A 14,409-nucleotide genomic window follows, 5' to 3' on the forward strand; every position below is an offset into this window, starting at 1 on the left:
TTGAAAGGCCAGATGTTGAAGTTTCACCGGGTTGAATTTGTGGATGTTTAGTTTTGGTGGCACAGATATCGAGCAGCGTGCACCAATCACAGTGCAGCTTGCTGGCGAGCAGCAGCAGGGTTTCTGGATGCTGATGATGGGCTTGGAGGTTGTGGGGTGGTGAAAATCCGAGCGGAGTGCCCAAGGGTGGATCCTCGAGCAGCCGACCGGCCAGAGAAACACACCCGCAATGGAACCGCCCAGAACCACAACATCATCATCAACAGCAACGACAACGACCTCATCAACAACGGCCACAACCACGACCACAACGATATAGAACACTCGAACGAGAAGGAGACGGCGAAGACAAGATGGCGACCATCAACAGACTAGCCGAGCTACTCGACCTCGAAAACCTACCCGAGCACTACCACGTCATCCTGCTCTCGACCCTCGCATGCTTCCTCATCCAGTCCCTCTCCCACCGGCTCGTCTCTCCTGCACTCTTCCCAAGACACTACAGCCAGCTCAGCCCGTTCACCAAGTTCAACTGGGATACACGCGTCGTCGCTTGGGTCCACGCTTTCTATGCTACCTCGATCGCCGTCTATGTCCTCAGAAGCCCCGCCCAATTCTCCCCTATCCATCAGGATAAACTCTTCGGTTACCATCCTGGAGCTATGTATGTCCCAAAATTCTGAACGCAACATATATAAAAAAACATTTTTGAGCTTATGAACACACCTTGCTTTATTTTAGGAATTATTTATCGATTTCGACTGGATACTTTCTATGGTAAAACGCCCGATAAGCTGAAAAACGAGACAGAAAAACTGATTATGGTGGAGGAGATATAACAGGGACATAATCGTCAGTCTGAAGCTGACGGTAAACCGAGGCGGGATCGGATTTCTCCTGCATGCGACCAGCTGCTTCGTCGCTTTCCTGTATTCGATCAAGCCGTTCTGCGGATACTTCGGATTCGCCTTTCTCCTCGTCCGTCTTCTCCCTCCCCCTTCTTTGCACTGTCAATTTTCGCCTAAACAAAACAAAAAGAATTGTCATCTTTTCAGGCACTTTTTTTTATTTTCTGTTGGTCGGACTAAATATACCAAAGACCGTTGTTTGGCTGATTAGATTGACTTCGCCTTTTTGTAGTGGGAGGCCTCCACGATTTTCTTGAATCCACATTGGTTGGTCATTGGAACTAACCAAAATCCCTTTTTTCCGACCCAAAAAGGGAAAGCTGAATAATGGATTGATGGCGGGCCGTTGCAGGTTTTTCGACAAGATAGGAATGTCAGGGTCGAAGGCGCAACTATACAACGGGGTGGCACTCCTGCTGGTCTTTTTCTTCTCGAGGTGAATATCCATTCCGATATCCCCTCTCCGTCTCGCTTTCTGCGGGAGGCGGGGAAGATCAGGAAGAGAGACGCTGAAGTTTTATGGATCATCAGACTCGTTCTAGGTAACTACACCTCCTACCAACTCTTTGCCCTATCCTTCCAGGACGGCGTCAGTCAGAAAGCGGGCACTCGTCTCTTGAACACCATCCGCATCCTCGACCTGCTTCTTTCCGGTCAGTCTCTTCTTCTCGCGCTACTACCAACTCGTTCCAACTTACCAAAACCCCTTTTCTTCCTTCTCATCACACCATATAAGGCCTGAATATGTTTGTAAGCCTTCTTTTTCCTCTCCAGTTTTTCTATCAACAATTCTGACAATAATCCTGATTTGTCAACTTGTTGTTACCATAAACTTCGGCTGGGCATTTGGAAAAAAGTGGTTCTATCAAATGATTTCGAGTGTCTTGAAACGATTTTCTAACCCATCCACAACAAAACCTGGCTCCGCCAAACCAAACGAGCGGAAGAGCGAATAACCACCTACTCCCTCACCGATTCAACATGCGATCTCCCTTTCTTGTATTCTTCCTCTTCTCTCTCTCTCTATTTCTGTTTTTTTTTTCTTCTTTTTTTTTCGATCATCACTGGATTTTAAAGAGTTGTGTTGTTTTCTTCGTCAACTCCTTCCCTGTCGACCACCCTCCCATCCATTGATCTCACGCAAAAAGCCATATATTTCCAGCCTTCCCATCATATCCTTTGCATCTTTGTTGTTGTTCATATATGTATATATATATATATTTCTGAGTTCAACGGCAATTCTCTCCAGTCCTGCCGAAAAAAAAGACCGTCTAAAGCCTCGAAGGTACAGCTATTCAGCATGGTGCTGGCGACAAAGCCACCCCTCTCACAACAAAGCCAGCCTCCCACCAGCGGGACTTGTATCAAGTCAAGCAAAAACCTGTATTGTTAACCAACTCCGACTCAAAGCTTCTTTCAAACCAACATCACAACTACATACCCAGTCACTCATGGGGCTCTGATTATGAAATATTGTTCCTTCATTTGTTTATGTCATTAAGGGTGTTCAAAGTTGAAATCATAAAATTTTCAATGCATAAAATTATAAAATTATAAAACTTTCAAGTGATGATTTCATATGTACCATTCTAGAAATGTTTCTCTAATTTGAGTGCTTGGGTGCAACATATTTTTTTCAGCTTAGAATTTTATGATTTTATGGTTTTATGATTTTATGCAAGTCAACTTTGAACACCCTAATTGGAGCAATTGGAGCAATCACACAGGCGAATCAGGGCAGAGAGACCTACCACGGGTGATGAAAGCTCTTCTTTTGAAACAGAAGTATGAGAAAATGTTCTGCCCAAATCAATGGCTTCATAGCTAATTGCTTCAAAAAGAAGAGGGCAGCAAAAACTGGGTCTGAATGAATGGATTTGTCAACCTGAGGTAGTTCTTTGCACTATGTAAGTGGACAGTCCGATGCTTGGAATGATGGCTGGATTTAGCTTCACGTCACCTGAGGCTGCGACATAATTTCCCCTCAATTTTCGACAGCGTGTTCATTCTTCAGACAAACATGAAGGAAGGCAACACAAACTAAGGGTTTTCTGGAAGGATGTCCATGATTCGACATGTCTAACAAACATCCAAATGGAAATGCAAGCAAACAATTCGTCGGCGCTCATTGTATCGGATAGACTATGTTCCTAAACTGACAGTGATATCGTCGAAGTGTTTTAAGCACTGACGATGGCCCGCGGCCCGGAAGCTCCCGATGAACCGTGTCGGCTGTTGCAGACTTGCACGACCTTGCAACGGGGAGGCAATGCGGTCCGGCAGGGGTTCGAGGGTATATAGCACATGACCAGCAACAATCTTCATCGACACTCACATCGGTTGTTTTGCAGCTCGCCTCATCTAACGACCCACTTTTAGTTGATCATGCTGTGATGCATATCGCACAGATCTGCCTGTAAGGAGCAGTGTCGGGGGTTTTCGGTCTACCGTGTTGCGGTTCAGCAACCCTTTCTTTTCATATAAACATTTAATGTTTAAATTGTCGAGTTACTGAAGCTTGTTGAAGCGCCGATGACGGAATTCTTTTAATATATCCATCAGATATAAACTACCTACGATCAGTGCTTTCTTCAGATTCTGTCGACAGCGTAAATATCTCTCAAATACTTTGTAAAACAATTCATATCTTTGCACTTTTACGCGCCCTCCTTAGTCTGGTTTTTGAGGGTCATCAACAGATTTGATTCACGCTGGTAGTCTTGACATCAAGGACAGTAGTTGCAAGATGTCACAACTTGAGCCACTTCCGGGACCAACAGTGCTGACAGACCTCAAACAGGAAGGATCATTCCAAGCTTCGGGCAATAACAAGAGCTCTAGTTTTCTCTCCTCTGATTCCCTCCAGAACCATGTGAACAGTTGGCTTGCAAGAGCCCAAAAGAGTCTTGAGGAAAAAGACGTCGATCAGTTTGTCGATTTGTTTTCAGATGATGGTTACTGGAGGGATGTGAGTACCAGGGGGAAGATGGAAAGTCCTTATCTTTCTGGGCTACTGACAGCTCCTGCTTGTATCTTCTCTTTTATCCAGATCCTGACTATCGAGCTTGACTTCAACTCATTGGCCAAGGGATCCATCAAGCCTTATCTCGACCAACACAAGCTTTCATTACCGTCCCTGAAAAATCTGAAGCTCGATCGTCCAGATCAACTCAAACAAACCGCAGATGGACTCGTTCAATCGTTCATCAAGTTTGAAACAGATCTTTACAGAGGCAATGGATTACTGAAGCTTTATTCTAAGGACACCGGAATACCATCCTCTAGTCCATCCAAAGCTTTGCTATTCTTTGTAAGCTTTGATTCTCTATGTGCAATTCTTGTGGTTTTTGATAGTGGTGACTGATAATTTGCTTTCATGTGATCTCCTTGCAGACCCAAGTGTGGGAAGTCAAAGGACACGAAGAAAATCTTCTTTTTCGTCGTCCCCTTGGAGTTCCAGATGTGAGATCGAGCGAGCAGAGGCCGCTGAACTGGCTGGAAGAACGCGTCCGAAGCTCGGAACGATACAAACAGGGGGGTGAGTTCTTTTTAACTTTTTATATAGCCTCACCCTCACCATCTGAGAAGCATGAATTTTGTTGGTACTCTGGATCATGATCTCAGTTGATCCTACGGTTTTGATCATCGGTGGGGGTCAGAATGGCTTGAGCCTGGCGGCCCGGTTAAAGGTGCTCGGAATCGATTCGTTGGTTGTCGAGAAAAGCGTGCGATTGGGCGACTGTTGGAGGTCGCGGTATCATTCGCTCTGCTTGCACGATCCGGTAACTTTATAATAGTCAACTTGGAGTAAAAGTAGTCGATTGACTGTCGGCCGGTTCAATCTTGTGATAATACTCATCAGGTGTGGGCGGACCACTTGGCTTACATGCCTTATCCTTCGACGTGGCCAGTCTATACACCCAAGGATAAACTGGCCAACTGGTTCGAGCATTACGCCGAGAGCATGGAGCTAGATGTCTGGCTCCAAGCCAGGCTAGTTCCGGGTGCCGAGTACGACACCGAGGATGGACGCTGGACGGTGGATATCGAGCTGTCCGGCGGAGAGGGAAGATCAGCAAGGACCATCAGGCTCCACCCGCGCTACCTAGTCCTGGCCACCGGCCTCAATGGCGCGCCTCGATGGCCCAACAATATTGCAAACTTTGAGGCCTACTCCGGAACTGCCATGCACTCCAGTCAGTTCAAGTCCGGTCAGCAGTGGCGCGGCAAGCACGCCGTCATCGTCGGCGCATGCAACTCGGCACACGATATCGCCGCTGAGCTCTACCAGAGCGGGGCGGCGGAGGTGACGATGGTCCAACGTTCCAGGACTTTTGTTATGTCAAGGTAGTGAACGAAACTTGACATCTTATCATCCTCACCATCAATCCCTTGAAAACGATGGCTTACATATTTTTGAAAACAATTCTTTGGATGCTCGTTTATTTTTGCTTTTGGATGACATGGACGGCAGCAAACATGGGATACCAGCTCTAATGGAAGGCTTGTATGAGGAGGGAGGTATAGCGACCGAAGACGCGGACCGAATCTTTACCAGTTTACCGATCAATCTCCTCGAGAAAACACACATCAAGCTGCAAGAAAAGATAGCCAAACTCGACCGGGATCTCCTCCAGAGCCTTGAAAACGTTGGGTTCAAGTTAGACCCTTATCCAGCGGGCATGCTTATCAAATATTTCAGGTTCGTAGAAACATTTTACGCACTCCCTCCCGAGTCCTTGGTTGTAGTCTGGTATGAAGATAGCTTGACTGAAATTCTGTATTTCTCTCCGAAATCCTGTCTAATCAGGCGGGGTGGGGGATACTATATTGGTCTGCCGTCTTATTCGCGTTCCTTGTTAGAATTACGCGTCATTTGATCAGCACAGATTCACTAACCAAAAAAACACCAATGCGGGTGGGCTTGTGGGAACACGAATCTCCGGAACTTTCTAGATGTGGGATGTTCAGAGCTGATTGCCTCGAAAAGGATCAAACTGAAGCAGGGAAAAGAGGTAGCTAGTTTGACTGAACACGGCCTACAGTTTGAAGATGGAGAAGAGATCGATGCCGATCGTCCGTTAATCTTTCTTCATATCATCCAGCCGCGTTGACATGATTTTTTTAATCATGATGATTCAAAAGAGCTTCTTCCTTTTTCATTCTGATTTCTGCAGTCATTGTATTCGCTACGGGATACCAATCGATACGAAAGACCATAGCAAAAATGATCAGTCACCAGGTGGCCAACCGACTGGGTCCGGTGTGGGGAAAAGATAACCAGGGCGAGATCCCGGGTACATGGAGGCTTTTTGGCCAGCCAGGCCTGTGGCTAATGTGTGGAAACTTGTGCGTCCAGCTTATAATCATCATTGCTGATTGATTGCAAAGCAAATGGCTGACCCTCCGGTCTACGACTTTGCGTCTTCTTCTGCTTCTCCCCCGGTCCCAACCCCATCTCAATCCATAAGCTTCCAAGCTCGATGTTTCTCGAAACATCTTGCCACTCAGATCCTACTCCAAGAGCTCCAGATATACGAGAAAAATTGGCCAGGAAGAGCCCAGGACAAGTTACCAGTAGATCCGCAAGATTAGTAATATGTTCGAGCCTTCTTTCATCGCCGATTTGTCTCTTTACAAAGTTTCTTGACTTAGGCGGATCACAATTATGATATACTCTGATTCCAATCACTTGCTCACTATAAGGTATTTCTATCACTTCACTAACTCCCTCTGATGTACGCAATAAACACACACGCCATGTAACACAACGCAATCATCTTGGAATACAAACTAATTATGTGCTGAACCTGATCTATGGAATGATCTGGCGGATCAAATGTGCAGCCGCATAGGGAGTGTATGTATCAAAATTGTGTGGCCGGGCAGGGGCACACATTTTGAGGGCACCAAGGAGTCAAAACAGATTTGATCACATAGATGGTGCAGGTGGCCGTAGTCAGAGCCCGGAGACTAGGCAGAGCGGGCGCCAACGGCAGGCATCAGAGAGAAGTGTTTGCCCAGTGAGCATGTGTCAAGCCGGTTTATTATATAGCGTGCGGAGCGGTAGGGTGAGGGCCAGCAGGTGTTGAGGTGAATCAACATTGGGGAAGCAGAGGTGGGTGAGAGGCAGTAAAGTGGCGCAAAGCGGAACGGGGGAGAGTTTTTGTGGGAATGTCATGTCATCATAATGTATTGTAGTCAGCAGAGAGTCTTCAGAGCATCAAGATATGTAGTGTTTTCTAGGACTATTATAATCGATCCAAGTGCCAGAGTGGCATGAGCGGTATACAAACAACTACTGGTGGCTCAATATCTTGCAGAAAGAGAGTCCATCAGGGCCTTTGAAAGTTTCAGGGTCACACTTTTATTTCAACAACATGCTAGTGGATAAGAGTGAAAGTTATAGAACAAGGAGGTGTAGGGAAACCATCTCGGATAACAAACTGGTGGTTGAAGGTGATGAAAGGAAACGTTCCGAATTATAGAAGAATTAAGAGGGGGAGAGGGAGAGAGCAAGCGAAATAGCAGAAGAAGGGACGCTTATGTGGGTTTCAAGCTTACACGGAAAATATCGTCAAGACGTGAATGATGGTCAACAACAAGTGTAGAAAAAAAGAAGAGAACGAATCCGGTGGGCGAGTGGGCGAGTAGAGTTACTGATGGGAACAAAAGGAAAAGGGAGAGAAGGGAAGAGAAATGTAGGAGATATGCCGATGTGGACAGGGAGAGCCAAGAAGATAATCAACGGTTGATGTTCAACCGGCTGAATGAAGAAGCGGAGGAGGAGAGGCCGGAGGAAGACCTGGCGATGGAGTCGGTCGAGTCGGACGAGGCGATCGTCGTCGGCGAAGAGCTGCTGCTCGAGCCCATCCTTCGCATCCGATTGGTCGCCCGGACCGCATTGATCGCTAACTTCCATCGCCTCCTTGGGATCCTACAAAAGTTACCAAAAAAGCCATACCATACCACGTTAATTCACTCGAGTCATTTGAGAGATCTCAGAGAGACGATCGCACCAGTGCTTCCTCAATCCGTCCGATATATCATGCTCGCTATCGACCTTTCCGGTCAACCACTAAAAAAAACCCCAACCAACCAGGTTAGCCAGAAGTATACACGCGAAAGAGGTGAATGACCTGTGGAGGACGCACGAGGTGTTGGAGGGCTTTTTCGGCGGTCATCCTGTCCTCCGGGTTCGGCTTCAACAGTCCGAGGATGAATTCCTTGGCCGGCTGGGAGATGTTGGACCAATAGCGTTGATGGAACTCGACCTTAGCCCTCGTCGTTTCCTGTCAGAAACGGCCACCAAAATCACTCTCAGCTCTCGACTCTGCGCTGTTTGGTCGCTGGAAAGAGGATGCCCCTCGATCCCATTATCTCGTGCCTGCTGCTACAACTGACCTTGATCAATTCGGCCCTGTTCTCAGACCTGAAAGGGCTGTAACCGCACAGTAGAGTGTAGGTGATCACACCGATACTCCATAAATCCACTGGTTTACCGTGTCCTTGGTTGTTCAAGATTTCTGAAGTATTTGAGGGAGAGGTTAATACCAAATTCGCAGAGGGGGGGTGGTATGGACTGACCAGGGGCAGCATAGCCAGGGCTGCCACACATGGTGGTCAGGGGCTCGTTATCGGAGGACATGGCGGTGGCGATGCCGAAGTCGGCGATGACGAGCTGGTCGTCGTTCTGGGGGTCGAGTTGGGCGGCCTTCGATGACGGATTGGATGCGCCGGAGAGGATGGAGCTCTTGGGACGGAGCAGCTCGCTGGCGGCCGGGTTGAGTTCGGCCCGGGTCTTGTAGAGCAGATTCTCCGGCTTGAGGTCCCGATGGACGATCTGGTGCGAGTGGAGGTAGGCGATCCCGGAGAGCGTGGCTCGGATGACCTTGATCGCATCGGCCTCGGTAAACTTGCCTTGGTCGTATATCCTTTGGAACAGCTCGCCACCCGACGCTAGTCTGCACGCAGCAAGCCAAGATATCCACGATCAGCCTCTGGTTACCACCTTCAAGCTATACTTGTTTGATCGTAATCGTCAGTGGAAGTGGGGCGGATCGAGGGCACTAACTCGAAAACCAAGTAGAATTTATCACGCGATTCGAACCAATCGTAAAGCTTGACTGATTTGATCGAGTTCGATCAAGATAAATGTCAAAACAAGAAAGCTACCGGTCACGCAAGTTCGAGGCTAGCTTACCGACGTTGGGGTGATTCAAGCCCTTGAGGACCTTAATTTCATCATGAACAACCTGTTCGTTACCATGCAAAGTTCTGGGAACAAACAACACATCATCATCATCAACTTTGGATAGAGAAGAAGAAGTGAATAGAACAGGGGCAGTCCGACTTTTTCTTGATACATTTGATTGCGACGGGCAAGTTTCCGTGGGGGATCCAGACGGCCTTTTTAACGAATCCGAAGCTCCCGGAGCCGAGTACATCTTCGAAGATATAATTCTTTTTCTTGCTGTAAGAGTCCGGCTTGCACGACAGACCAATGTTGATCATGAGTCCTTGCGGGATGCTGACGGCGATGGTGAAGAGAGCTAACCTGTTTCCCGAGATGTTGCGTGACGAATCCCATGGTGGTAATGAGTGAGGTGGTCGTGTGCTGGTTTGGTGGACTGTGAATGTGGTGGTTGAAGTCTAGGTGCTGCTGTGGCGGTTGGTTTTTTAATTTTTTTGTGTTGGCCCTGGTGTAACCCAAACCTTCTTTTGAGATGATTGTTTGCAACTTTCTCTTTCCTTCTCCGGCCAACCGGTCTCTTGAACAAAGCCTACCTATCGCACCCCTCCACAAGATCAGCAGTCGTCTCTTGGCAGTGGCCATCAGCGATCCAGAGTTCTTCAAAAAAAAAAAAAAAAAATCATCATCATCATTAAATCAAAATATTATCGATAATCATCTTTTTCAGCTTGGCTTCAACTATTAGATTATCCCTGTTTGCTACTTCTGGCGCACTATGTAAAAGCAGCGCATGAACTCTGAAGAGCAAGCATCCCGAACCGAAACGAAGGGTTGTGGCGGGCATCTCCTGTTGGAAACCTAGGATATTAGAAATCTAATATCGAACTGCTGAGTCTGAGTCTCACGGGCTTTATCCTCACCACAAAACTGAGCAGAACCTGCGTGGTTGTGACAAACTAGAAATTGGGGAAATTGAGCTCGGCGAGGATGAGTGTGTGCGATAGTTGCCCGCAACTTCAATGTCATGAATTTCGTTGAATCTCGAGATGTTTTTACGAAGGAATGCGATTGCAGGGGCTGTACATCTCCCATTAAGCAAGTAATACATACACACACAAAAAAACAGAGACACACACAAAAAAAAAACGACGTCGTGAAGAATGCATTATGATTTTCAAGAAAGTACATGAAAAGATGTTTTTGCAGATCAGACAATAAATAAATAAATGGAATAAAACGTTTGACGGTTTGGGTTCTCTAGTCCGTAGAAAGCAGATGAAAGGGGTTAGGGTGCAGAGAGGGAAAGAAGAGACGACGGAAAAAGTGTTCTTTTAGGATTTGAGAGGGCATGAAAGAGCCCTGAGAAGGAGTCTGATGAGCACTCAAGACTACCTTAACATCGCGCCAACCCGTCCCACTGCCAGTACATCGGTTCGTGACGGTAGGATAAGTTAGAAGTGCTGGATTACAGGAATGCACCTTTTCCGTGCCGCAGCTTATAATCGATGCGCATGAACCTGATAAATAAATGAAAAAAGGCAAGGTGAAGAGATCAGACACCATGGAGCCTGCCGGAAGCTGGAATTTCACGGCTTACCGTTTTTGCTGGATTCGTAGGTTGGCCAGCGCAGCGGCAGTGACGAACAAGAAGAATTGGATGCCGGTGAATCCGTAACTCTAGAGAAAGAAAGCAATAATGATGAGTGAGGTATACAAAACCAGAGAGAGACAGAGAGAGAGAAAGAGAGACTGACGAGGGTGAAGGTATTATTCAGGATATCGTCAGCTTTCTTGTCGAATTTATCGACACAGCCCAGGACGACGTTGGGGTCGGGGTTGGGTTTGATGATATCGGGGTCTTCGCAGAAGCCGACCATGAGGTCGTCGTTGAATCGGCCGGCGAGGGTAGCGTTGAACCAGCCGCAGCAGCTGAGGTCGTTCTGGATGAAGATCTTCTGGGGGAGGGGGAGGGCGTCCCAGACGGGGGTGAAGAGGGTGCGTTCCCTGAGGGTGGAGAACCAGATGAGCGAGGCGGCCATGAGGGTGATGAGCAGCGTGGTGATCAGACTGGTCATGTAGGCCCGCAGCGGAAGCGTCTGGGCATTGTCTCGGGTGGGCCGGGTGGCGAATGTCCAGAGCGAGATGGCGACGGTCAAGAAGGTTGAGGCTGAGCCGATAAAGCCGCCTGAGAAAGAGGAGCAATGTCAACAAGCTGTGTGTGTGTGTGTGTGTGTGTGTGTGTGTGTGTGTGTGTGTGTTTTGGGGGAGAGAGACAGACCATAGATGACCATGTCGTTGACGGTGAGTCGGGTGTAGATGTCCGGATTTGAACTGACTGGCTGTTCGAGCAGGTGTCGCCAGCCGAGGACGGTGAGCAGGGTGAGGACGCCGGTGAGGAGGAGGATGACGTTGAGGGCTGCGAAGATGTAGGTATATCTGGACAAGGTCGGAAGTTTCATGATCTTGAGCATCTTGTGGCGGGATGTGTACTGCTGTATGTCGTGTTGTTCTGGCTGTATTTGTGGGTGGAGGGCGGCTGGGGGAAGAGGGCGGAGTACAACAAAGCGGATGAGCACTTCCCAGCTGCTGCTGCTGGTAACCGTTTCCACTCCCAAGACTGCCCCGAGCCCAGCAACAGCCTGCAGCTGCCTGGCTGGATGAGCCACCCACACACCCTCCACGGCTCAGCAGCTGCCCCGCACTGCACGCTGCAGCGGGGCAGCCGGCCCGCTGTGGGCCTCCGGGTCGGCGACACCCGGTGCGACGCCGGCCTCGCTCCGACCCCGCAGGACCTCAGTCGACGTGGCACAGTCCCCCGGGGGTCTGCACACACCCTGCATTCCCCTTCGCCCCCCCCAGCCTCCCCCCAAACGCTGGCGATCACCCCCACTGTGATCAGCATGCTGGAGCGACCACACTTCATCCCTCGGAACCGGCGCGCGAACTTGGCCAAGTACAAGTACAGCGGCGAGGACCACTCGATCATCTCCCGTTATGTCCTGACGCCCTACTGGAACCGCTTGGTCACATGGGTCCCCATGAGCGTGGCGCCGAACCTGATCACATTGACTGTGCGCAGACATCTACCACCCATCAGCTTAGTCATATGTTGATTCTCGCGCTTTTGTAGGGCCTCGTGTTTGTAATGCTGAACTTCGGGAGCCTGGTGGCGTTTCAACCCGCCCTAGCATGCTCCCACAAGCCCTCGTTCGTTTCAAAAGCGGGCTCGCTCCTCGAATCTTCCCAGGGGAGTCTGCTCGCCAGACTCAAGTCGTTCGTCGGCCTCTCGGACTACCAAGCCAAATGTCCCAGTGGCTGGCTCTATCTGAGGTATGTGAGCTTCCTCAACTCCAATTTCCTCAATTTTCCTTATGTAATTGCTTTCCCTCTTCCAAAAAAAAACTAGTTTTGCGCTAGGATTGTGGATTTACCAGAGTTTAGACGCTATTGATGGTAAACAAGCCAGGCGAACGGGAACCTCTGGACCACTAGGAGAGCTCTTCGACCACGGTCAGTACACCAGTCGGCCGCATTTCCCCCCGCTGTGTGCACATTGCTGATCCGCTCGATCTGGCGTCCCAGGCTGCGATGCGTTAAACACTACTGTAAGCCCGTCATCCTTCGCTGAAAGTGGATGATTTATCTTACGTCTGAATCAAGCACTTTCCATGAACTAGCTTGGCGCCATCCTTGCCTCAGCTTCCTTGAATCTAGGCCATTCCTGGTGGACAGGTCTGCCCGCTTAGTATCCCAGGCGTAGGACCAATTCTGACTTGACATAATCTTATCATCTAGTTGCCTCTCAAGTCGCATCACTGGCCAACTTTTATCTGACCACTTGGGAAGAATATCATACCGGGGTAAGCACCGACGTCCCCATAGGTATTGTGGACTGTTGTTGACATTCCGCTTTCGATTTCAGACTTTGTTTCTGAGTAGTTTCAGTGGTCCTGTCGAAGGCATCTTGCTAGTGATTGGTGTCTTTTTGATCACCGCAGTATACGGTGAGATCTCGAGACGGACTCATCGATGAACTAGACCTGCCGAAACTCATCTGTTTCAACCCGGACCATACCTCCTTTCTAGGCCCTCCCTTCTGGGATCAGGGTGTTTTAACTCTCTTGGGGCTCGGCTCATTCCCTTTGTTGAAGAACTCGGGGTTGGATGTTCCGCTAAACAAATGCTCATTGGTCTTTGCTATCTTCAGTCTGGGATCCAACATACTGGGAAGGTCGGTCTGTCTCTGGATGCGTCTTTTCTAAAGATTGAATGGTTTTTTTTGCTCACTGTCGAGTCTCATTTGTAGTTACATGAACGTCGTGAAAAGCAACCGTGGCCAAAAAGGTTCTAACGCTAAAACGCTGCTCGGATTATTGCCGTTTGTTTTGCAAACGGCGGTCAATCTCTTATGGCTTCACTCGCAACCATCTCTAATGAACCGCCACCTCTTACCTTTCATGGTATACTATGGTCTGAGTTTTGCATATCTGGTTGGGCTTCTTATTGTTTCACATATCCTCAAGGCCCCCGAAGTATTCCCCTATTGGAATGTATTGCTCTGTTGGTCTTTCCTTGGCTTCGCAGATTCTTATATCAGTACTCTCACCTTCGGCTTGGTCAAGCACCCGTTCTTGCAAAACTCCGAAGCTGGCGTCGTCAAGTTTATCTGGCTTAGCATCTTGGTCGCCGGCCTTGTGTATGCCTATTTTGTCATCGATGTTGTTCTAGATGTCTGTGACTACTGTGGCATAAGTTCAGTATTATTTTTAATCATCTTTGGTTGCATACTCTTTTTCAAGCCTTTCACGCCTGGCTACGAACTGACCTTCTACGCATGTTGTTTTTAGATTGCCTGACAATCAAGAAGTCTGGAGGTCAGAGGCTTGGCCAAGCTGCTCCAGATTCCCCCTCCAAAGCCGTCGACAGCGTCTCCACCAAAGAGAAAATTCCAAACATCCGCAAAAAGACCAAACTTTTCTGATTCTTCTCGCCACATCTACCCAGCAAGAGCTGCTCTGTGGAATAAACTTTGTCTTGGGCATATCTATCTCAGTTGATTGTTTCTTCCTCCAAGTTCGCTCTGTTGTATTTGCTTGTTAGGTTTTATTTATCGCATCAGCTAATTAGCATTCTCATCTCACATCGCCCTCTGTTCCATTCACATCTTCATCTTACATTGCTTTCTGGTCCCTTCAGTTATTCCGTCACTAAGTAGAAACATTGTCCAAATGTTTTTTTACTCCTCAACAAATTGGAGACTATCTTTTTCAATGACGTCTTATTTTCCTTTTTTTTAGAGAATACCTG

At 48.3% G+C, this 14,409-nt stretch overlaps 5 protein-coding genes across 5 annotated transcripts; 3 read left to right on the top strand and 2 right to left on the bottom strand.

The window, feature by feature from the left end:
• Nucleotides 1–353: 353 nt before the first annotated feature.
• PtA15_8A644 (uncharacterized protein) lies at nt 354–1,864 on the top strand (the record flags this gene model as incomplete). The annotated part of the gene is made up of 7 exons (XM_053172095.1): nt 354–664; nt 742–777; nt 843–978; nt 1,141–1,175; nt 1,261–1,344; nt 1,440–1,561; nt 1,683–1,864. 7 exons carry the CDS (start codon nt 354–356, stop codon nt 1,862–1,864), a joined length of 906 nt encoding a protein of 301 aa, XP_053023293.1.
• A 1,790-nt stretch (nt 1,865–3,654) lies between these two features.
• Nucleotides 3,655–6,503, top strand: PtA15_8A645 (uncharacterized protein; the record flags this gene model as incomplete). Its single annotated transcript, XM_053172096.1, has 10 exons — nt 3,655–3,876; nt 3,958–4,218; nt 4,302–4,446; nt 4,533–4,690; nt 4,771–5,255; nt 5,383–5,610; nt 5,719–5,741; nt 5,865–5,984; nt 6,086–6,257; nt 6,380–6,503. 10 exons carry the CDS (start codon nt 3,655–3,657, stop codon nt 6,501–6,503), a joined length of 1,938 nt encoding a protein of 645 aa, XP_053023294.1.
• Nucleotides 6,504–7,652: 1,149 nt separating this feature from the next.
• On the bottom strand, nt 7,653–9,744 carry PtA15_8A646 (uncharacterized protein; the record flags this gene model as incomplete). The annotated part of the gene is made up of 9 exons (XM_053172097.1): nt 7,653–7,845; nt 7,928–7,986; nt 8,063–8,200; nt 8,313–8,434; nt 8,496–8,872; nt 8,983–9,034; nt 9,112–9,185; nt 9,262–9,395; nt 9,466–9,744. 9 exons carry the CDS (start codon nt 9,742–9,744, stop codon nt 7,653–7,655), a joined length of 1,428 nt encoding a protein of 475 aa, XP_053023295.1.
• Nucleotides 9,745–10,567: 823 nt separating this feature from the next.
• On the bottom strand, nt 10,568–11,573 carry PtA15_8A647 (uncharacterized protein; the record flags this gene model as incomplete). The annotated part of the gene is made up of 4 exons (XM_053172098.1): nt 10,568–10,619; nt 10,700–10,779; nt 10,857–11,287; nt 11,381–11,573. 4 exons carry the CDS (start codon nt 11,571–11,573, stop codon nt 10,568–10,570), a joined length of 756 nt encoding a protein of 251 aa, XP_053023296.1.
• A 429-nt stretch (nt 11,574–12,002) lies between these two features.
• Nucleotides 12,003–14,083, top strand: PtA15_8A648 (uncharacterized protein; the record flags this gene model as incomplete). Its single annotated transcript, XM_053172099.1, has 10 exons — nt 12,003–12,173; nt 12,233–12,432; nt 12,509–12,612; nt 12,685–12,707; nt 12,780–12,834; nt 12,898–12,962; nt 13,025–13,106; nt 13,189–13,333; nt 13,409–13,854; nt 13,950–14,083. The coding sequence occupies 10 exons, from the start codon at nt 12,003–12,005 to the stop codon at nt 14,081–14,083; spliced, it is 1,425 nt and encodes a 474-aa protein (XP_053023297.1).
• Nucleotides 14,084–14,409: the final 326 nt, after the last annotated feature.

This window comes from Puccinia triticina, chromosome 8A, assembly GCF_026914185.1.
Source record: "Puccinia triticina chromosome 8A, complete sequence".
Classification (NCBI taxonomy): Eukaryota; Fungi; Basidiomycota; class Pucciniomycetes; order Pucciniales; family Pucciniaceae; genus Puccinia; species Puccinia triticina.